Here is a 22,257-nt window from a genome sequence, read left to right on the forward strand (position 1 = left end):
CATGGGCTTAGTTGCTCCGCGGCATGTGGGATCTTCCCGGACCGGGGCACCAACCCGTGTCCCCTGCATCGGCAGGCGGACTCCCAACCACTGCGCCACCAGGGAAGCCCTGGAATAGTCAATTTTCAGTGTCATTTTAAATGAAATGTGCATTATATAGATTTGCAGTTTTAGAAAATACTCTCTTTTTGAGATGTAATCCACATACCATACAATTTATCTTTTTAAAGTGTACAATTCAGTGATTTTTACTGTGTTCACACTGTTTTGCAACCATTACCACTGTCTAGTTCCAGAGCATTTGAATCACTCCCAAAAGAAACATGGGCCTATTAGCAGTCCGTCACTCCCCTTTCTTCCCTTCCCCAGCACCTGGCAACCACCAGTCTACTTTCTGTCTCTCTTGGATTTGCCTTTTCTGGAGACATTATATAAATGGAATCATACAATATGTGGCGTTTTGTGACTGGCTCCTTTGCTTAGCATAATAATGTTTTCAAGGTTGACCCAGATTTTAGCACGTGTCAGTACTTTGCCGCCTTTTTTTTTTTTTTTTTTTTTGGTTAGGTTGATTTATTCCTATCCATCCTTTTGTATGGATATATCATATTTTGTTTATCCATTCATCATTTGATGAACCATTTGACTATTATAAATAATGCTGCTATGAACGTTCATATACAAGTTTTTCTGTGAAAATATGTTTTCATTTCTCTTGAGTATACGTCTAGGAGTGGAATTGCTAGATCCTTTTATATAACTCTGTATTTAACTTTTTTTTGAGAAACAACCAAACTGTTTTCCGCAGTGGCTGTACTACTTGACATTCCTACCAGCAGTGTATGAGGGTTCTAATTACTCCATATATTCAACACTTGATTTTTTTCCTTTTTTTATGGCCATATTCATCCGTGTGACGAGATAGCTTGTGGTTTTGATTTGCATTTCTTGATGACTAATGATATTGAGCGTCTCATGTATACTGGCCATTTGTATATCTTCTTTGGAGAAATGTCTGTTAAAATTAGATTGTCTTTTTATTGTTGAATTTCTCTTTATCAAAATTACCTTATATAAATGTCATCCCCTAATTAATTGTAATTTAGCAGAGAACTATTCTTTTTTTTTTTTTTTTTTTTTTTTTTTTAATTCTGGTTGTGCCGGGTCTTAGTTGAGGTAGTCGGGCTCCTTAGTTGCAGCTCACCAACTCCTTTAGTTGCGGCACACATGCTTCTTAGTTGTGACATGCGAACTCTTAGTTGTGGCATGCATGTGGGATCTAGTTCCCTGACGAGGGATCGAACCCGGGCCCCCTGCATTGGGAGGTGGATTCTTAACCACTGTGCCACCAGGGAAGTCGCAGGAGAACTATTCTTGAATGTAAAGAATTTGGTGGTGGTAGAATATTTTATAGTCAGTATACTATATACAATTAAAAATCTACAAACTGGTGGTTGCCAGAGGGAAGGTGGGTTGGGGGGCAGGTGAAATAGGTGAAGGGGATTAAGGGGTACAGAGTTCCAGTTTTAAAATATAATAAATAAGTCACGGGGTTATAATGTATAGCATAGGGAAAACAGTAAGTAGCGCTGTAACAACTTTGTATGGTGACAGATGGTAACTAGATATGGTGATGATCATTTTGAAATGTATATGAATATCGAATTACTCTAATGTATACCTGAAAGTAATATGATATGATATTGAATGTCAATTATACTTCAATTACAAAAAAACTATATACAATATACATGTATACATGTATATATGTATATATTCTATATACAATAGAAAATTTGTAGTCATCACAAACTTCAGCTGTTTCTGAACAACACAGTAAAATAGCATACTCAGTTGGTCACCTAAAGAAATGTGCTTGTTTACTTTCTGGTAATTATACTGTCTCATTTGGTGGGATTTAAAGAGTACACAGAAATAGTGGGTTGGTAATGAGAGGTTTAAAAAAATTGCATTTTGGGCTTCCCTGGTGGCACAGTGGTTGAGAGTCCTCCTGCAGATGCAGGGGACACGGGTTCGTGCCCCCGTCCGGGAAGATCCCACATGCCGCGGAGCGGCTGGGCCCATGAGCCATGGCCGCTGAGCCTGCGCGTCCGGAGCAACGGAAGAGGCCACAGCAGTGGGGAGCCCCCATACCACAAAAAAAAAAAAAAAAAAAAAAAAAATTGCATTTTAAGTAAAAGTTTTAGAAATTAACTCTAAAATTAGAAGTGGTAAATAGCATTTAAAGCTAAAGTTTTCTGAGACTGTTACTAACTTAAAGAAGGGATTTAAAACTTACCAGAATTTTCTTGCCGTTTAAATAGGACTCACCCAAGAAAAAAATGAGTGGTGAAAATACTTGTAACTTTATGGACTTATTGGATAAGTTCAACATTATTTTCCACATATTTGTTGTGTTTCTGTGAATTATGAGGCATATTTTAATACCTCTTCTCGTGGATTTATGAGTTTTTGGTTTTTCTCTTTGTTGTTTAGTAGGTTTTTTTTTTGTTCTCCCATCCTTAGTAAATAGAGAGAATCCAAGAATGACTTTTACGTAAGTGCCTTTAGGTACTGCCATCCTGTACAGTTGTAAATGTTGACCCTTACTTAGGCTTAATCCTAGCCCTTGCTCTTCTATTGCTTAAAAACAGCTTATTTCTAAATTGAAGAACATCTTTAGAACTACTTATGGGAGGGCAGTGAGGAAGCCTTCTTACTGGGGTGGGAGCTCAAATAAGAATTTAAACCTGTAGGGTTTACGTGTCTTTAAACTTGTTAATTCAAGTTTGCTTCTGTTAGAACTGGAGCTATGTATGATTTCTGTATGGGAGATTCTGTTGTCCAACTAAAACACCATATACTTATTTCTTTTTTTTTTTTTTTTGTGGTATGCGGGCCTCCCTCTGCCGTGGCCTCTCCCGTTGCGGAGCACAGGCTCCGGACGCGCAGGCTCAGCAGCCATGGCCCACGGGCCCAGCCGCTCCGCGGCACGTGGGATCCTCCCAGACCGGGGCGCGAACCCGGTTCCCCTGCATTGGCAGGCGGACGCGCAACCACTGCGCCACCTGGGAAGCCCCATATACTTATTTCTAATAGCAACAGTACAGATAGGATACAGAGGAAGGTAAAACATCCTTTATTTTAGATGTGCTGTATTTCACAGGCTAAATCTAGAGGACAAAGCATTTTAGCACCTATTTGTAGGTAATTTTTTTTTTTTTCAACCTGAGGGCGATCAAGGCTAAGAAGTACCATAGGAGATTGTGACATATTTATAAAATGGGAATGTAGAAGAGTTTTAGGGTTCTTCTGGGGAGCCATAACAGAGTCTGCTCAGGGTATAAGGAGGAACGCAGGTAATCAGGAAAGTGGGAGTAAGGGCAATGTCCGGGGAGTGGCAAAGAGAAAGAACATCTGAATTTTCACATGATTGAATTATTTCTTCGTCAGCAGTGGAGACATAGTTTTGTATTAAACTCAGTATTTTATATGGCATGTATAGGTAATTGTATAATTCTGTTTGGAAAAAACACAGTTTAAATCTTATTTGGAGATAAGTAAAATTGATGAGAATTGTTAAAAAAAAATACGTGACCGAGAAGAATCCAGAGCCGCAAAGATATTTATTATCTGTCACAATTACACAATCAAAGGACCATCCCCCCACCCCCCACAGTAGGGAGAGAGCAGAAAGTCCCACCACTTTTCAGACTTGTTTCTCAGTATCCCCTACAACCAGGAGTCTGTAACAGGTAGGTTGCATTCAGGCTTCCACTGACCCAGTTGCTAGAAGAGACTGGGCATCTTTCCAACGCCAGCCCCAAATTGACAGTGACACTTATTCTCTTAGCCTTGGGAGAGCCTGAGGATCCCTGAACCCCAGGGATATGGCAGGGAGGGCCGCACAGGAAAGGTTCCCAAGGACAGAAAAGGAGAACCTTAAAAATACATTTTGGGGGACTTCCCTGGTTGTCCATTGGGTAGGACTCCGCGGTCCCAATGCAGGGGGCCCGGGTTTGATCCCTGGTCAGGGAACTAGATCCCTCATGCATGCCACAACTAAGAGTTCGCATGCTGCAACTAAAGAAGCCTGCATGCTGCAACTAAAAGATCCTGCATGCCACAACTGAGACCTGGTGCAGCCTAAGTAAATTTTAAAAATAAAGAAATATTTTTAAAAATACATTTTGGAACCAAGTAACCAATTTCATAGCCTTATAGGTAAGGCCCACTCTAGTTCTAGTCCTCCCCACCTTTCCCCTCCCCCCCACCCCTGTTAGTGAGTGCCTGGCTTGTTTGGCTGGCAGAGCCAAATTAATGGCAATAGATGCCCCCAAAGTGTAAAAAGATGTATAGTTAGGGCTTCTGTTGTATAACAAGTTATTATTCACACAGATGGCGGTCACTAAATACTTCTTGAAGGTGATTCCCTCTTTCCCTCCCACATCGTAGTGTTTCATTTTAAACACCTTTCTTGGTGGAGCCTAAATTTATCACCAGCATTATAGAAAACACCAGAGTTGGGAACCTTGTAGAGTGAGGTCCTGGGATCATCCCAGTATGCGGAGCCTCCATAATCATAGTGGGTGTTTTTTGTTGGTTATGTTTTTTCAGTTAGAAATAATATTAGTATGATTAATTACTAATTATTAATTAATAATATGATTCTGAAGTGGTGAATTTTAATGGAGTAAAAATTTTCATCTGGAAATGTTTCTTTTTTCCTCGTCAAAGAGAAAATGGGGGTTTCTGAGCCAATTGGAATTTCTTTGCTTTGTTATCTGTTACCCTGGTGTGGAATGATCAAATTTCACATTTCCAGGTTGCTAGGAGACAGGCGACCTATCTTGTAGATACAGGCATTAAAACTCCTTTATGCTTTATTTCTTAGAATTCTCATGCTTTCTTTCTAAAACCTAAATTATGCAGAGGTAACATGATTATTTGACCAAGCTCAGGAAATAAAAGAATTATCAAATCAAAAATATCAAGCTGGAAAATAAAATATCAAGCTGGGTTTAAATAAAGAACATGACTGGCTACAGTAAGTTAAGGCAACATTCTTGAAAGTAAGTCTGTATTTGCCTCTGCTTTTGCTGCTGACTTTTTTTTTTTTTTTTTTTTATGATTTTTGCGGTACACGGGCCTCTCACCATTGTGACTGCTCCCATTGCGGAGCACAGGTTCCGGACGCGCAGGCTCAGCAGCCATGGCTCACGGGCCCAGCTCCTCCACGGCATGTGGGATCTTCTCGGACCGGGGCACGAACCCGTGTCCCCTGCATCGGCAGGCGGATTCTCAACCACTGCGCCACCAGGGAAGCCCGCTGCTGACTCTTTTTGCAACTTTTTTGGGGACTGCTTTTTTGTACTTTTTGCAGCACTCAAGAGTGGTTAGGTAGTAGTAGGTTGAGAATACCCTGTCTAGAGAACTACAGATGATGTTAAAAATATTCCAAGTGAACATGACCCCAGGAACTCTATTTAAATAATTTACTGATTTGGTCTCCCAGGAACATTTGGATTTACTGTAGCTATTTTGTCCTTTCCTTTCTTTTGAAAGGAAAATTCATCTTACGTTACAATGCAGTTATTTTGGGAATGCCTTAGGTTTAACGTTAGGTAACTAGGGTTCAAAAAAATGTGCCCAGATGGTAGATGTTGATGAAAATTTGAGAGAAGAATTCATTTGAAGTTGAATGCTTTGCAGTATTAATCAGAAAGGTTTTGTTGGCTTCCAGTTTTGAATAGCGTAGAGATTGGAGGCTGAGATATTACTTTAATATCTACTTCATGTTAGGACAGGTCAGGCTTTCTCTTTTTCTGTTTCAATTCAAGATAGAGTTCTTTGCAGCAGTTGGTTTAGAGGGGTTTGTATTTTACAGCTGGCTCAATTGGCTCTATATAGCTTGATGCTACACAGCTGGGACCCAGACCCCCAAGTCAGTTACACTGATAAATACTCTGTTAGTACTTTACAGATTGACTCCCATTCTCAGCCACTTCATCTTTTTTTTAAATGTTTTTAATTTTTTCTTTAAAATTCCTTTGTAAAATACAGACACAGAAAGCTGCATAAATCATATATATTTATATAACATTTACTAAACATTAATGGAGTTGACATTCACAAAACCAACACCCAGATCAGGTGACAATACTTCCATCACCTCTGAAGTGTATTCCCATCTGCCCACCAATAGACTGACTCTTAGCCAGTTCATCTTTTAAATGAGCTGTAGTCTGTCGTGACAGTGGAAAAATTAAATCACGTCTTTGTTCATGAAGATGAGTTGCAAAGACTATCTAGACTGGCAATGTCAGTTATCTAAAGTAACTGGAGCTGTAGATTTGACTAGTGAGAAAGTTACTGAGATATGGAAGAGGAAGATGTATTGACAGAGGTTATATGTAGAATTAGGTGGAATTTTATGTTTTTGTAAGTATCTCAATTATTTAAGATATAATTTCTATGCACAAACTGGATATAATGGTAAACTTTGGTTTTACTGTGATTTGTCTTTGCCTTAACAGATTGTTATTATTAGATTATTTTTCTAATGGAAAAAATTAAGTGATAAATGTTCATTACAAGAAATTAGAACGTACATATACACAAGGAAAAAAATCCCCTCTAATTGCATCTCCTGAGATAACCAGTGTAAACTGTAGATGTTTATCTTTACAGACCTGCTTTCCATCACATATCTGTCTTTCAAAACCAAATTATATGATTCATACGGTTTGGTATACTTAGCTTTTTTCATGTAACAGTACAGCACGAGTATCTGTTCAAGTCATCGAATTTTCTTCATTTTCATTTTTGTGGTTACTTAGTAATCCTTTGTGAGATGAACTGTAGTTTATTTAATAAGTCCCCAATGATTGGTATTCAGGTTGTTCCTAATTTTTGCTGCAATAGCATTTATGACTATCTTTTTTGCCTCTGTCTGATTACTTCCTTAGGATAAACTCCTGGGATTAGAATACTTCACAAAGGATTTGCTCATTTTAAGGCTTTTGAAACACATTGCAAAATAGCTTTCCAGAAAGGCTATTCCAGTTTTCAGGTTTTCCTCTGTCTAATTGGCTTTATGATTGCATTAAAATGTGAAATTTTTATTTAGTTGCAGAATGAAGAAGAGCCTGGAGAGCCGGAACAAGCTGCAGGGGATGCTCCTCCACCTTATAGCAGCATCTCTGCAGAGAGTGCAGGTAGGTAGCAGGGTGAGGAGACTGCTGAGCTCTTGAAATGCATTAGCCAGAGGCTTTTGTCTGCTGTGTATTTGTTGGTGTTTGTGTTTGCTTCAGCTTTCCTTAAGAAGTCTTTGACATTATTTTTAGTTTGTAGTCTGAGGTGAAAAAAAGTCACTGTTCTGAAAAACAGATAAAACCCCATTCCAATGTGGCTTTTTTATGGAACTCAGTTTCATTCCAACAGACTCTTGATGTAAAGGAGGTAGAATTCAGGAACCAGGTGATCACCTGTTTTTTCTGCTGCTGTTCTTTTTGTAGTTTCCTCATTAGTCGTTTTGCTCTTTGATTCTAGTACCTGTGACCTGAGCTGGAATATAGTATGTTAGATTTCTTTTATGCTAATAAATTCTTAATAAAAAAACTAGAAGTCTCCCAACTCTTTCATTTTGTTTCTCATAGTTTAAACCATCCTTAATTAACCTTTCATCTTCCCATCTTATGCCAGATTATCTTTATAATTTGCACATGCATGTTTAAAAGGGATGAGGGAGAAGAAAGAAAATTGCAGTAGTTCAGGACTTTTGTTTATTAGATCTTTGTGATAACCAGTTCTGCTTTAATTACTGAAAATTGACCAGTTTTGATGGAACCTCTTCCATATTCTATGAAACAGAACTGTGGCAGAGTGGCAAGTACATGGCCGATGGTTAGAAATAAGAGTGGTGCACACATGTTGGTAGGGGGAAAAAAGGCACAAGTCACTATTTTGTATGCTCGCTTTACCTGTTTTAATTTGTGGTATATAAATTTGGACAGTCTAACAAATATTGGATTTTTGTTTGTTTTGAATGTACTAAATAAAATGGAAAAGATTGTCGTTAAACTTTTCATGGAAACTTAAAATTATGTGAGATGTCTATATTGATGGATCCCATTTTTTAAAAATCTGTTGAAATAGGGAAATAAAAATGTTCTTGATTTCCCTCAACTTAAGGTAGTAAGGGGAGTTCCCTGGTGGCCTAGTAGTTAGGATTCTGGGCTTTCACTGTCATGGCCTGGGCTCCTTCCCTGATCGGGGAACTAAGATCACGATGCAAGCTGCACGACGCAGCCAAAAAAAAAGTTTTCCTTAAGGTAGTAGGTATCAGTTTTGTTCATGTATTCAGAATTACTGTGGCTATGGGCGAATTCAGATTGTACCCTTCAATTTGTAAATTAACTTTTAAATTAAAAGTAAAAAGAAATTTTTAAGGAAATTATATATACAATGTTTTATATACACATACATGCATGTATATATGTATGTGTGTGTGTAATGTATGTAAAATAGTTATTTTGACATAGAGAAAAACAAATTTCTTGAATTGGATTAGGTGGCAGCTTTAGTTTCAATAACACATTTTCCTAGTTTTCTTCTAAAACCTTTGATATTTTTCCCATTTAGATAGATGGGCATTCCATCTGGAATTGTTTTTTCTGTGTAGTGTGAGGTAGTGGTCAAGGTTGTTCTTCCGTATGGATATCCATTTGGTCCCACACCATTTGTTGAAAAGACCATTCTTCTTCCACTGCTGTAATGTCACCTTTGTCGTAAATCAAGTGACTGTGTGTGTGTGTGTATCTGTTTTCTGGACTAAATATTCTGTTCTTAGGTCTATTTATTCATCTTTGTGCCTGTGCTTAACTTTCTTAATTCCAGAACTTTATAATCTTGATATCTGGTAATTAGGTCCTTTAGCCTTTGTGTTCTTCAAGATTTCCTTGATACTTCTTGGCTTTTTGTATTTTCATTTACATTTTAGAATCAGTTTGCCAATTTCCATAAAATGGGACGAAACAAACAAAAATTCTGCTGGAAGTTTAGTTGGGATGGCATTGAATCTGTGTATCAATTTGAAGATAATTAACATCTTTATAATGTTGCATCTTCCAGTCTATATTAAATCCCTCCCATTTATTAAGAGCTTTAATTTCTCTCAATAATATTTTGTGAGTTTCAATATAGAGATAATTAGATTTATTCCTAGGTATTTGGTGTATTTTGGTGCTGTTATAAAAGGTCCATGTATAATTTTATTTTCTGTTTGTTGCTGGCATATGAAAATACAGTTGATGGTTTTTATTAACTGTATGTTCAGAGACTTTCCTAAATTCATATATTAATTCTAATAGTTTGTAGATACTCTTGGATTTTCTACATATGTAATTATGTCATCCATGATTAAGGATAGATTTCTTCTTTTCCAATCCTTATGTCTTATATTTTCTTTTCTTTCCATATTGTATCAGCTAGTAGTACCTCTAAGATAATGTTTGATTAGAAGTGGTAATGGTGGGCCATTTTTGTCTGATTGTCTAATCTTAGGGGAGAAAGCTTTTAATAATTTACCATTAATTATGATATTTACTCTAGATTTTTCATAGAGATTTGTGAGAGGTTAAGGAATCAGTTTTTTTTTACAGTATTCCTAATTTGCTAAGTTTTTTTGTTATTAATTGGTATGTTGTCAATGCTTTTTCTGCCCATGTGAAGACAGTAGAATTTTTCTCCTTTTTTCTGTTAATGAGGTGAATTCTATTGATTGATAATTTCAGTAATATACTACAGTAAAATTGGAAGTTAGTTTTAATTAACCAAAGAGAAAAAAGAAAAGAAAAATGTTAATCTTGATGAAGTATAGGAATTTTTTCAAAATTCTTAAGTGTTTTCAAAAATTGTGTAGAAATTTAATCCATTTGTAAATAGATCTTTTCTAATAATACATATTGAATCTTTTATAATAGAAGTCAGTGAGAATGAAGATGCAGTATTAAAAAGAGGAAATGCAAGATTTCACACAAATAAATAATGGTTCTGTAACTGAACCTGTAATTACCTTAGGCATTTCACAGAAAACAATACATGGCAAAAATAATGTGAAAGACTCAAAAGAGCCAAAATCTGTGAGAAATGACTTTTAACTTTTTTTCAAGTTTATTTTCATGTTTATAAATGGGAGGACACCATGGTACAGATTTCCAAGCACACAAGTGAATTATTTTTAGCTTAAATTTTACCTTATGCCATTATTAATATTACATGCCTTTTGTGAACACACCACATAAACAGCCAAAAAAAAGTGTTCAAAAGCACTTGGGAGGGCAAAGTGAATGTGGAATTTAAATAATTGAAAAGTGGATACATTTAAAAATCATTCCCAGTCTTATGTTCATCTTTAAACACCTTTTGATTCAATTATTCTATATGTACTGTTAGAGGAATGGCTGGTTTTTGTTTGCCAAAGTTAGCAGAAATCCTCCTTTTCCTCATTTCAACTAATCTTCAGATTATTGTGACTTCCTTTTTCTTTTGCAGCATATTTTGACTACAAAGATGAGTCTGGGTTTCCAAAGCCCCCATCTTACAATGTGGCTACCACACTGCCCAGTTATGATGAAGCTGAGAGAACCAAAGCTGAAGCTACTATCCCTTTGGTTCCTGGAAGAGTAAGTCCAAGTTACCGTGTTACTTGGTGCTGGTTTATGGGAATTAAGTTCTTTGCATTATCCAGTTTGTGATATTACTTATGATTAAATTGATTAGTAAAAGTATAGCTAGTGTTTAAAAGCAGATACATTTTCTTTTGGGATAAGAAACTCTTTTCCTGAAAACGATGAAGTAAAAGATACAAATGAGCAGAAAAATCACTAGTCAAACCAGCTCGTTTTCCCTATCTCTACTACTACCATCACTTTCTCAAGTCTCCTGGCATGGCTGAAACATCTTGGAGCAGGAGCTGATTTAGGAAATATACCACCTTTGCCTTGATTCTGCACACTTAATATTTTGGTGTTAGGTAGATAGCTGCTAGGGAGTCTATGGAGAGAATAAATAAGTGGAACTTCATAGAATTAAATTCAGAAGGGCTCTAACAATCATCTAGATGAACCCCATGCCGCCAGCGGTCCAGATCATGCCATCTGTGGAGACACAGTGAATTCAGATCCCATCTGGCATGATGTTAATTCATGGGAGTGGGGGTGGGGTGTGATGAAAGCCAGTGGAGAATTTTGGACACTCTTGGTTCGTGATGTCAGACCTATAAGTGATACAGTTGTGTTTTCATAAATATTCATCCAGGTTGAAGCTGTTGCAGGTGGGGCCTTGGGTGAGATATTGAGAGAAAGGAGAGCAGGATCCAGTCCCCAGAAATGTGGGGCAATCAGGGCTCCAGACCCTAGGCCTGGCAGGAAACTAGAGTAAAAGAGAAGAACAAGAACAGAAGTTCGGTCTGGGCAGTGCAATGACACAAGCCCCAGAAGTTCAGGCCTTAGGATAGTAGACTGTTTGCAGATCACATTTACTATGAGGGGTGAAACTCCTAAAACCACTGCTTGGCAGAAGTAATAGTTTATAAGCCTAGTCTAGGCTGATTCTACCTGGTGAAATGCATTCACTTCTTGTAGGTGCTAGGGAGAAACTAAGAACCCTCATGCAGCTCACTGTCTACAGACAAAACAGTCTTAATATAGTTACCATGTATTGGAAGCAAACAACATGGTTGGTACTGTGCTTGATGCTTACATACATTTTGTATGTTGTTTCCAGTCTTCACAATAACTTTGCAAGGTAGAGATTATATTATCCCTATTTTACAAATGCAAAAATTGAGGCCCAGAGAGATTAAATAATTTGCCCAAAGTCATATAGCTAATAAGTAGCATAGGTGAGTCAAACCCAGATATTCTAGACTCCAGAGTCCTTGTATGTACTCTCTAGACCTCTTGGATTATGGTAACTGTCCCATGAAATAGACCAGGAGATTAGCTCTGATTAATCACAGAACTCTTTAGAATACTTTTACTTGACAAGTATACACATTTAAGAACTTCTTAAGGGTTTCTTTTATTCAGCCAACATGTATAGAACACTTTTTTATATAATGTGCTATGTATTTTGCAGTGGATGGGTGGAAGGCTTTGTATAAAGCAATGCTCCTGCCATACAAGACCTTAAAATCCAGCTGGGGAAAAGGCCCATGAAGACCTATATCTAAGGAACAGCACAAGAGCAGTGAGCGTTAAGAACTGTGACTTTAACTTTGTGATCACGGGGAAGATGGGATTTGAAGTGGGCCCCGAGTTTTGATGGATAAGAACATTCCAGAAGGAAAAGCTCAGAAAGCAGATGTGAATCAGCCAGGTGCAAGGCAGGTTCTGTGGTTGTAGTAATTGGTTTTGCTTGAGCAAAGAGTTTGTGACCAGAACTGTAGGTTGTAGAATCTTCTGAATGCTAGGCTGAGGCATTTAGACTACATGTAGGTCACACAGAATCTTTCAGAGTTTTTAAGCATGAGTATGATAAGACAAGTATGGTATTTTAGAAACATTAACCTGGCAACAGTTTGTAGGAGGAATCCTTGTAGTAGAGATACCAAGGACAGAAAGAACAGCTAGAAGGCATTTGTAATATTATTAGGCATTACTTCCATGTATTTTTGTAGTACATCTTTGAGTAGTTATGCAAAAAACAGAATTACTTTCTAATTTGGCAAAGCCTATTTATCCTACTAGTATGAATTCATAATACTAGCTATTTCGTATTTTAAAAAATATAAAACAAACACACTTTTATATAAATTTCAAACAATAGAGGAAAGGTGTTAAATTAGATGGAAGCTGCTACTGCCACTTCTTTAGTTCCCATTCCCCAGGGGAACCATTTGGCAGCTTGTTATGAATTTCACAGTCCCTTTTCTGTGTAGGGCAAGTTTTGGTTCTCCCTAAAGTTTTATTTATTTATTTATTTTCATTTGAGGAACCCTCATTGTACTGTGTGCAAGTCTACCACTTTTACTTTTAAGCGTATATTCATTGATTTTTCAATATCTCAACACATACCTACAATTAATTGAAAAGGTAAGCTGCATATGTTGGTGTCATTGTTGGTCAAGATCATCTTCCTTCTAGACTTGCAACACTGTGTTTTCAGGATGGGATGGAAAGGATCCTACCTGCCGACAAGATTGGAAGTGAGGTTGTTTCAGACCTGTGTACCAATATAAACAAATGGTTATGGAGCAGTGGGCAGCGCTGTTAGACTCTTCACGTATGATTACACTGTCTTCTTCCACCCCTCCACCCCACCCCACCCCACCCCAAGTCAGTCTCATAAAGCACTTGAGCTAGTCAATGGTATCTTCTTAATAGGCCCAGGATTACTAATATTCTGGGCTAAACAGGCCCTGGATTACTCATATTCTAGAATTTAAGCCAAATGTGTAAGAAAATTTTTTTTCTTTTCTTTATGTACATATTTCTTTTCTTTATATTTATATATATATATAAAAGGAAGAGTGAATAGTTCTTTGTGAACTTCATAATTTTTGAAGTGTATTGTTAAAGAACTTGGGTTATAAAGTGAAAAATTCCTTTCACTGAGAAGAAATTATATCTTTTACTTGTAAGACAAATGAAAATTTTAACATATAGTTAAAGCCTTAATGCTCCTAGTTTTGAATTGAGCAAAAGCAGTATATTTTCTCATTGGAACTCACTTTTGTCCCTTTCTCTGTTTTTCTTGATGTCTTTTCTTTGCCTTGAAATAATTTATTGTGAATTTACCTTTTCTTTTCATTTAGGATGAGGATTTTGTGGGTCGGGATGATTTTGATGATCCTGACCAGATGAGGATAGGAAATGATGGGATTTTCATGTTAACTTTTTTCAGTAAGTATATACACACAGCAGAGCCACTTCCCACAAACCAGAGTGCTTTGGATTATGAGTGAATATGATTGAATTAAAAGAACTAGTTGACCTAATACATTATATTTATTACATATATTTAATACATTATATTTATTTTAATACATTTTATTTAATGTATTACATTATATTTATTTGATGCCTTTTACTGAGGTGTTCAGAGTTTAGTACACATTTATCTTAATATCCTTTCTCTTTGTCTTTTATTTCTGTGAATACCTATGCAAAATATAATTAAAGCAGTTTTGGGGGATGCTTCATTTTTACATGATGTAATAAGCTTCATTTTTGCAATCTTCAAAGCCCCTTAGCATTCGTTCTACTCATTCCTGACCATGGAATAGGAATTAAATGCCTTTGATGAATTTTATTTTGCAAGCTTCTGTTTTCTAATACATCAAAGTCAGCCCGATTTTTCCCCCTTGATGTTATTTTGCATTTAGGTTTCCATATGCCTGACTTAGAAGTGAGCAACAATTTCTTTAATTTGCTGTATTAAAAAGATTTGAAGCAAATGCAGTGCTTTTAGAGGTGACGTGTTACATAAGCTGTCAAAATTCATAGAAGCAGGAGATGAATGACTTGAATCAGATTATTTGGGGGCACTAATTTAATGTTCAAATAATGTTTATTTACTCAGGTGTAACACATACAGTAAAGGGCACAAGTCATAAGTATACAGTGTGGTGATATTAAGGCATTTTTGAAAGCGTATAGCAGTAGATATAATAATATAACACCTGATATTCAGAGACTGTGTTTTCTTGTTTGCTTTTGGGAGGAAGACAGAGGATGGATGTTTTGGGGAAGTGGGATAAGTGTTTTGGAGGGTGGGCTAAGCCATTTAAGCAGAAGCAAGTACAGAGGGCACCCTTAGGGCACTCTTGCTCCTTGGGTAACAGGACATGTCTGACCTCTTTTTTTCTCTTGGCTTTTGCAGTGGCATTCCTCTTTAACTGGATTGGGTTTTTCCTGTCTTTTTGCCTGACCACTTCAGCTGCAGGAAGGTATGGGGCCATTTCAGGATTTGGTCTCTCTCTAATTAAGTGGATCCTGATTGTCAGGGTAAGTTGTGCAACAGTAATGATAGTCTGTAGAGAAGCAATAAGTAGAATAATTTTGAATATTTGATTTTTTTTTTCATCTGCTTTTTGGAATCATTTAAAAATGATTTTTGGTTTGTCTTTTTTCTGGTTTCATGAAATTGAACCTAGATCAGTTGCAGTTGGTTCATGCACCCAAGTTTTATAGTCAAATCTAGTGACTATTGGTGGTCCAAGGGCATCCATCTATCCTTGTTCACTGGCTGCTTTCTCTGTTTTTAATGTTTGTAAAGTGATAATACATGTATTTGTTCTGAAATTAGTTGTTTTTATAATAAAAGAAAGACTGTCACCTCTCTGGTATCTGAGCAAAAGCAGACATTCCTCTCATTAATGCTACTGAAGTTTTAGTCTTTCTTCTCTCCTTCCCTCTCTTCTTTTCTCCCTCCTTCTTCCCTCCCCTCCTTCTTCCCTCCCATCCTTCCTCCCTTCCAGGATTGGTTATCAGTAGCATCATTGGTTATGCCAAAATGTTTGGAGAGCCAAAACTGTTTAACAAGCCCTACTCCATTAGGGGCCCTTATCTCTAAGGTAAATTAGAGATCTTCAGTGATGTAGGAGTTACCAGTTAGTTAGAATTGCATGAAGTAATTTAAAGTTGTAAAATATCTAGTCTCTTAAAGTGTCCTCTGATTTCAGATAGGTTTACTGCCATTGTTAACTTTATATATAAAACCAATGTGTTTATCATAAATTGACATTAACTAATTAATGGGTGTTGACTGAGCATTGGAGTTTTTCAAAGTTATTTATTCTAAAGGAATTGTTAACATTTTTAGAATTCCAGGTTCCTTTGAGAATCTGATAAAAGTTACAGGCTTTTCTCCTAGATGGCTAATGTATACTCACCTAAAACATGAACTTTAAGTTAAGAACTCAAGCCCTAAAGAGGTTTTTCATTCCTTCTCTATAAACCTTGTTATTTTATTAAGAAATAAAATACTGTATTTAATGCTCAAACTGTGCTAAAGTCCAGACAGACTGTGTTAAAGCCTCCAATAGAAACAAGATCAAATTAGTTACCAATCTTTTTATTTTTACTAAATTTTTAACTGAATTGAATGAATCAGCTTGTATTAGTTAGGATGGCTTTTTGAGTAACAGAAAACCTAGCTCAAAATGGCTTAGAAAACAATAGGGAAACTTTATTTCCAGTGAAAATAAGTTCTGACATGGAGGTTAGTTAAATGTTTCACTGACATCATCGAGGACAGCTGACGGTCTGCTCAACATGTTGGTATAGCTGCTCCACCCTCAGGGTTAAGATGGCCAAGGCAGTTTCAGGCATCACATCAGAAACACAACAATGTTCAACAGAAGAAGGGGAACTATTTCTTCTCCTCCTTTTCTTTTTAAGAGCTAGGAAACCTTCTCAGCAGCCCTCAGTTCCCATTGGCCAGAATAACATTATGTGCTAGTCCCTGGCAAAGGAATGTGATTATCGTGATGTACGTGATAAAAGTTTCCAAGGTCAAGACATGGCTGGAGGCATAGGAACAAAATCAGGGATCATTAGAAAAGAGGTCAGATAGTTCGGTTTGGCACTGGGTAAGCAAAATGAAAGTTATCATCAAGACATATTTCTACAAGGGAAAATAACATGTGGGCAAAAAAAAAAAATTTTTTTTTTTAAAAACAAGCAGGTTTGAGCACTTTCAAAACAAGGCGTATGTAAAGCCGAAAGATATCATATTTCAAGATTGCTTTTCCATGAAAGAAAATATATTTGCATATATCATAATCATTTCAAATCTGTACTATATAAAATACTGTCACTAACTTCTTAGAAATTTTTGTTAAGAACTAAATGAATAGCATTAGTATACAAGGTAAAATCTTGTGTTTTGTAAACTCTTAAGCTAAAATGTGAAATTATATCTGCTGAGGTGCTCTGAAGTATTTTGCTTTATTTTTCAGTTTTCCACTTACTTCCCTGGATATTTTGATGGTCAGTACTGGCTCTGGTGGGTGTTCCTGGTTTTAGGTAAGTGCTCTTAACAAAGACAAAGGAGAGGAAAGATTATGTTAAATTTTAGAAGTAAAATTACTTTTAGTAAACCCTCATCTCACTTACTGTACAGTAATATATTAGCAATAATAAGTATAATTTTAAAAATATTTCAAGGATTAGGCTCTTGTCACCATCAGAGTAACATACATGTTCATAGAACGTCTCTTAGTGGTGATAAATTTCTCCTAACCCATCCATATACACTTCTCACATTTCCTATGTGGCCAGAGGGGCACACTGATAGATGACTTTATAGTCCATAGATCTTTTTTCCCTGTGAGTTATTGCCACAAAGCGTTCACAAGCTCAACCCCAAATTGCTTATAGGTATATTGTAACCAGCTGAACTACTCATGAGTGTATGTGGCCTATATTCAGTTGGATCTGTCAGTAGAAAACAGAAAATGTATAGCCTTACTAGACATAACTTCTGGAAGAACCGCCAGAAGTTATGTCTAGTAAGAATTGGGGTTCCAGAATTCTTTAGTTTGCTTTTGTTGAGAATAAGAATTATTTTGTGATGAGAGGGAGGAATTTTTAAAAAAAAATATACCAGCCATTTCAGGTTGTTGGTCTTAAGATTATACTTATTACTCTAAATTTTTATTTTAAAATCTTTTCTTCTGAAACATCTTAAAGCAAAGAAATGAGCAGTGTGGTGAATACTGTTGGCTTCTTCAGTGTAGAGAAAATACATATGATACAGTAACAGACCATCATCACTGCTGTCATTTCTACAATAGCAGGGACATCCTGTAGCTGTTAAAGATGGTATAATTGCCCCACTCGGCTTCTGTGACATCATTTTCTCCTGTCCTAACATTTCTCCTGTTTCAGGCCTTTTTATTGTCTCCTTGATTAGGATCCTTAAGGTTCCAGGGCTGTTAATGGGTCTGGCCAGCACAGTGTAGAACCCATGCCCAGCAGGTGCTTAATATATTCAGGACCTACCTGTTTTACCTAGGGTAATAGAGCCATGTATTGCTGACCCTAAATTTTACTTAGAAAATACAAGTTATCCATGATGCCATCCCCCACCTCCCCAGTAGCATCATCTGCTCTACTATTGGTCATTGGCATTCCAAGGAAAGAGAGTGATTTTTACCCCTTCCCTTGATTACTGAGAAACTTTTTTTTTTTTTTTTTTTTTGCGGTACGAGGGCCTCTCACTGTTGTGGCCTCTCCCGTTGCGGAGCACAGGCTCTGGATGCGCAGGCTCAGCGGCCATGGCTCACGGGCCCAGCCGCTCCACGGCACGTGGGATCCTCCCGGACTGGGGCACGAACCCATGTCCCCTGCATTGGCAGGCAGACTCTCAACCACTGTGCCACCAGGGAAGCCCAGAACCTTTTTTTTTTTAATGACCTACAGGAGAGTTACTTTAGAGGAGTAGTTCCTTGACTTGCTTATTCTCTAAACTGTATCTTTAAGAGAAAGTCTGACTCCTCATCTTCCCCCAAGCCACCTAAAGTCCAAGCAAATCCTGAATAGACCAAAGAAGAGTCATTAAGCATAATTTTAGGTTGATCGTTGACAGCGTTGATAATTTAAAGAAATTTAATGGGCTGATTTCCTTCATATATTAAAGTTTCATGGGAGATAAATTTATAATACTTTGTAATTGATCATTCTTGCTATCTTACTGCTTACTGATAAGCAAAAAATAATGAGACTTTGGATGTACTTAGTGTATTTGGATCCAGTGTTTGGGTCATTTTTGGAACCTCTTGTAGAGAGAACCTTTTTTTTTTTTTTTGAGTTCTTCCTGCAAAGAACAGGTCTGTACAAAGTTCTCAAGCTGGCAGCTCATAAGCTATAGCTAGCCTGCAGTTGTGGTTTGCATGTTCCACAGTTATTTTCAGAAGTTTTTTTTTATTATTAGTTGTCTTTGTTTGAAAATCAAGAATTTTCATATAAAATACCTGAATTTTTTAACTTTTCAAAATTGAAATGTCTAGCAAAACTGACCTATATTCCCACATGGCACTCATCCTTTGACTGGAGCTGGCTTGTTGATTTTGGTGCCAAACAGGATGGTGTTGTGCTCAGTGCTGATGACTCTTGGTTACTGCCAAAAATCATTTCTATTTGAGTACAAAGAGTCTTCTACTCCTTGAGTATATTTTAAAATGTATCAAAAAGAAAGTGATTGCTTAAAGCTGAGGAGATGGGAGGAGGGTAGGAAATAGGGAATGGCTGCTTAGTGGGTACAAGATATTTTTAGGGATGACAGAGTTCTAAAATTGGATTATAGTTTTAACTGACTAAAAGCCAGTGAATTGTACACATTAAACGGGTAAACTTTATGGTATGTAAATTATATCTTCATAAAGGTGTTAAAAAAAAAATGTGTCTAAGACTCAGGGACCATCTCTGGAGGAAGAGGGCCAGGAGTGTGTGAGCTACCATTGGAGGGGGCTCGTCACCTTCCCCGCTGACTCCTAAATTAAGAGTAGAGAAGTACAGTTGAGAATATGAGAATTGCTGTAAAGGTAAGGGGAGCCTGACATCTAGTGGACAACATTATGTACTGTCTACGGGAAAAAAAGAAGCCCACGGCAAGAAAGGATGGAATTTTTTTTTTTTTTTTTTTGAGAAAAACAGTTTATAACCTCTCTAAAAAGAGTATATTATCTTGGAATACTTTTTTGGAACTCAGAAGGTAGCTTTTGGGAATTGCTTGGTGGTCCAGTGGTTAGAACTCCTCCCTTTCACTGCTGAGGTCGCAGGTTCCGTCCCTGGTTGGGGAACTAAGAACCCTGGAGCCGTGGGGCGAGGGGAGAAGGTAGTTTTTGATAATGCTTCTCAGTGAGGCTTCCAAATGTAAATGTTTGGCCCCATCTTATTTTTGTTTCCTTTTTAGACCAGTTAGATTCTGAATGTGCAAAAGAGACTTTTTTTTGGCTCTTGAGATTATGTATTCTCATTGAGAAGTAGAAAATTTGGTGTGGAGATCCTTTGGAAATTTTAGAGGCAATTGTGTTTTGATAGCTTTTAGCAGAAAAATGATGAAGTATTGGTATCAGGAGGGATATTTCTGGGGAGTGGACTTAATACGGGAATTACAAATTCATTCTTGACTTTTCTTTTTTAAATTAGGCTTTCTCCTGTTTCTCAGAGGATTTATCAATTATGCAAAAGTCCGGAAGATGCCAGAAACTTTCTCAAATCTCCCCAGGACCAGAGTTCTCTTTATTTATTAAAGGTATTAAAGAAAAAAACTTTATTCTAGTCCCAGTGTAATCATGTGATGCATTGCAGATGACTATTCAGGTTTAGAGTAGAGTGTATACCCTGTGGTAGGGGATATGGAGAAGGTAAGGAAGCCTTGTCTTTTAGTTTCTAGTTTAGTAAGGGGTGTTTCTATGGAAAAAAAACTATTTAAAAAGGCAAGTTAGAAAAACTGCCAAAGGAGAAAACATTATCTCATGTTCGGACAATGCAGAAGAGGCTCGACTGGGACTCAGGGTCCTAGATCTTTGAATTGTGAATCCCGAAGCCACTGCTGCAGTTTTACCGGTTCCAGAGGACTGTAGCGAGAAGGAGCCTTTCAGGCCTGATCACTCAGCTCAGTTATGTGGGGCCCTAAACCCCAGAGCTGGCAGGACCATGAGTACTTTAGGAACTACTTTTGCCTGGCCACTGACAAGCCCATCAAGGCTTCCGTCTTCTCAGATTAGTCAGAGAGGCTTTCCTCATCCCTTTTCTTCAGGTTCCCATCCTGATGTTACCATTCTGGTGGTAGGGTCAAACCCCAGGAAAGGAAGGGGAGGAAAGGGCCTTTTCCCTTGCCTAGAACAGGAGGACTAAGCCTTGCCAAGGCTCTTTGGTTCACCCGCGGTTTTCCCCAGAGGCTGACTCCATCTTACATCACTAGCTACAAAAAGGAGGAGATAGGGAATCTTGGGAAAGAGTACACCAGAGAGAGGCCTCTGGTTACAAGATCTAACAGGCCTTTGTGGAATTGACTCTTTGTTCCTTAAGACTGTTGAGGACAGGTGGGACCAGGCTGGTTGAAGGCCTCGAGCAAGGATTTGTGAAGGTTGTAGCAGTTGAGATAAACCTGAAATGATAGGTAGGAAGTGTAAATGATCATGGAAATTGTTGGGTGGGGAAGCATTTCAGAGTCACCTAAGGCCAATTGTTGAATAGGAATAGAGGCAGAGAAGTTATGGAGCTGGCTTAAGGGACAGCAGTGTGATTGTAGCATAAAGGAGTGTTGAGGATTAAGGCTGGAACGCCAGGCTGAGACAGTGTTCTCAAATATCTTGAGCACTAAGCCCGTTTGCAATGGAAGTGTTGAACTCATAGAGCAGCCCTTTAAACCCAGTGACGTGTTGGCTCAACACAAGGCTGACTCCATGTGAGCATCAGTTTGTTCTGTATTTGCTGTTCGGTTATCATAGTTTATGTAAGTAATCATATGCTAAGAGTGTAGTTCTCAATTTTGAAGATTTGTGGTGATCTTAGGATGCAGAGTAGAGTTCTCAGTTTTGAAGATTCGTGGTGGTCTCAGAATATATGCTTCTAGAAAAGAAAGTACCGTATTTAATTTGCCAGGTGGTGAGATGGTATTGAAAGTTTTTAAGCAACAGAATAATATGATGAGAACTTCTTAAATGAAACAAAAATTTTTTCAAGCATGGCGTAATAGTAATAAGTAATGTTTGTCAACTTTTTGATATATCAGATACTGTACTAAGCACTTTACATGTATAAATAAATGTTCTTACATAAGTAACAAAGGTTACAGTGACAGATAAGCTCAGATACATGCATGGTAGAGTATATTCATAAGGCATTTCTTATAAAAGTTAAAGCGTGGAAAGAACTTAGGTTCTGTTGGTTAAAGTCAGTTTCTTCAAAGGAGCGTGCACTTTTATTTGAGAGAGAATTTTAGCCATTAAGAATACCACTTGTGTTTATGACTTTTTTTTTTTTTTTAAAATAAAGGGAATGTTTTGTTGCATGTTTAAAATGTCCTGAGTGGTGTGTCCTGAATTTGAATTCAGTTACACAGTCTGGGCACAGATGGACACTGACACCACTGGCCTAGGCCCTAAGGCCTGTGATGTGCCTGTGTTTGTGTCTAGGACATCCTAACTTTAAGAGGCTTGTCAGATATTTTGTATGGTTTCATTGTAGTTAACCATTGTCATCTTTTTTCTTCCTCTACATATCTGATTATAATTTGTAG

The 22,257-nt window shown here is 37.4% G+C and overlaps 1 protein-coding gene across 1 annotated transcript in view; it reads left to right on the top strand.

Moving 5' to 3' along the window:
* NDFIP1 (Nedd4 family interacting protein 1) overlaps positions 1-22,257 on the top strand; it is a 52,642-nt gene that overhangs the window by 25,242 nt on the left and 5,143 nt on the right. Inside the window, exons 2-7 of the mRNA XM_024122374.2 lie at positions 7,130-7,217; positions 10,555-10,685; positions 13,820-13,907; positions 14,887-15,011; positions 16,967-17,033; positions 20,160-20,265. Coding sequence (XP_023978142.1) covers positions 7,130-7,217; positions 10,555-10,685; positions 13,820-13,907; positions 14,887-15,011; positions 16,967-17,033; positions 20,160-20,263 — 603 coding nt within the window. The 3' untranslated portion in view covers positions 20,264-20,265. The remainder of the gene's footprint in view (positions 1-7,129; positions 7,218-10,554; positions 10,686-13,819; positions 13,908-14,886; positions 15,012-16,966; positions 17,034-20,159; positions 20,266-22,257) is intronic.

The sequence above is a fragment of the Physeter macrocephalus genome, chromosome 8 (genome assembly GCF_002837175.3).
Source record: "Physeter macrocephalus isolate SW-GA chromosome 8, ASM283717v5, whole genome shotgun sequence".
In the NCBI taxonomy this organism is placed as follows: Eukaryota; Metazoa; Chordata; class Mammalia; order Artiodactyla; family Physeteridae; genus Physeter; species Physeter macrocephalus.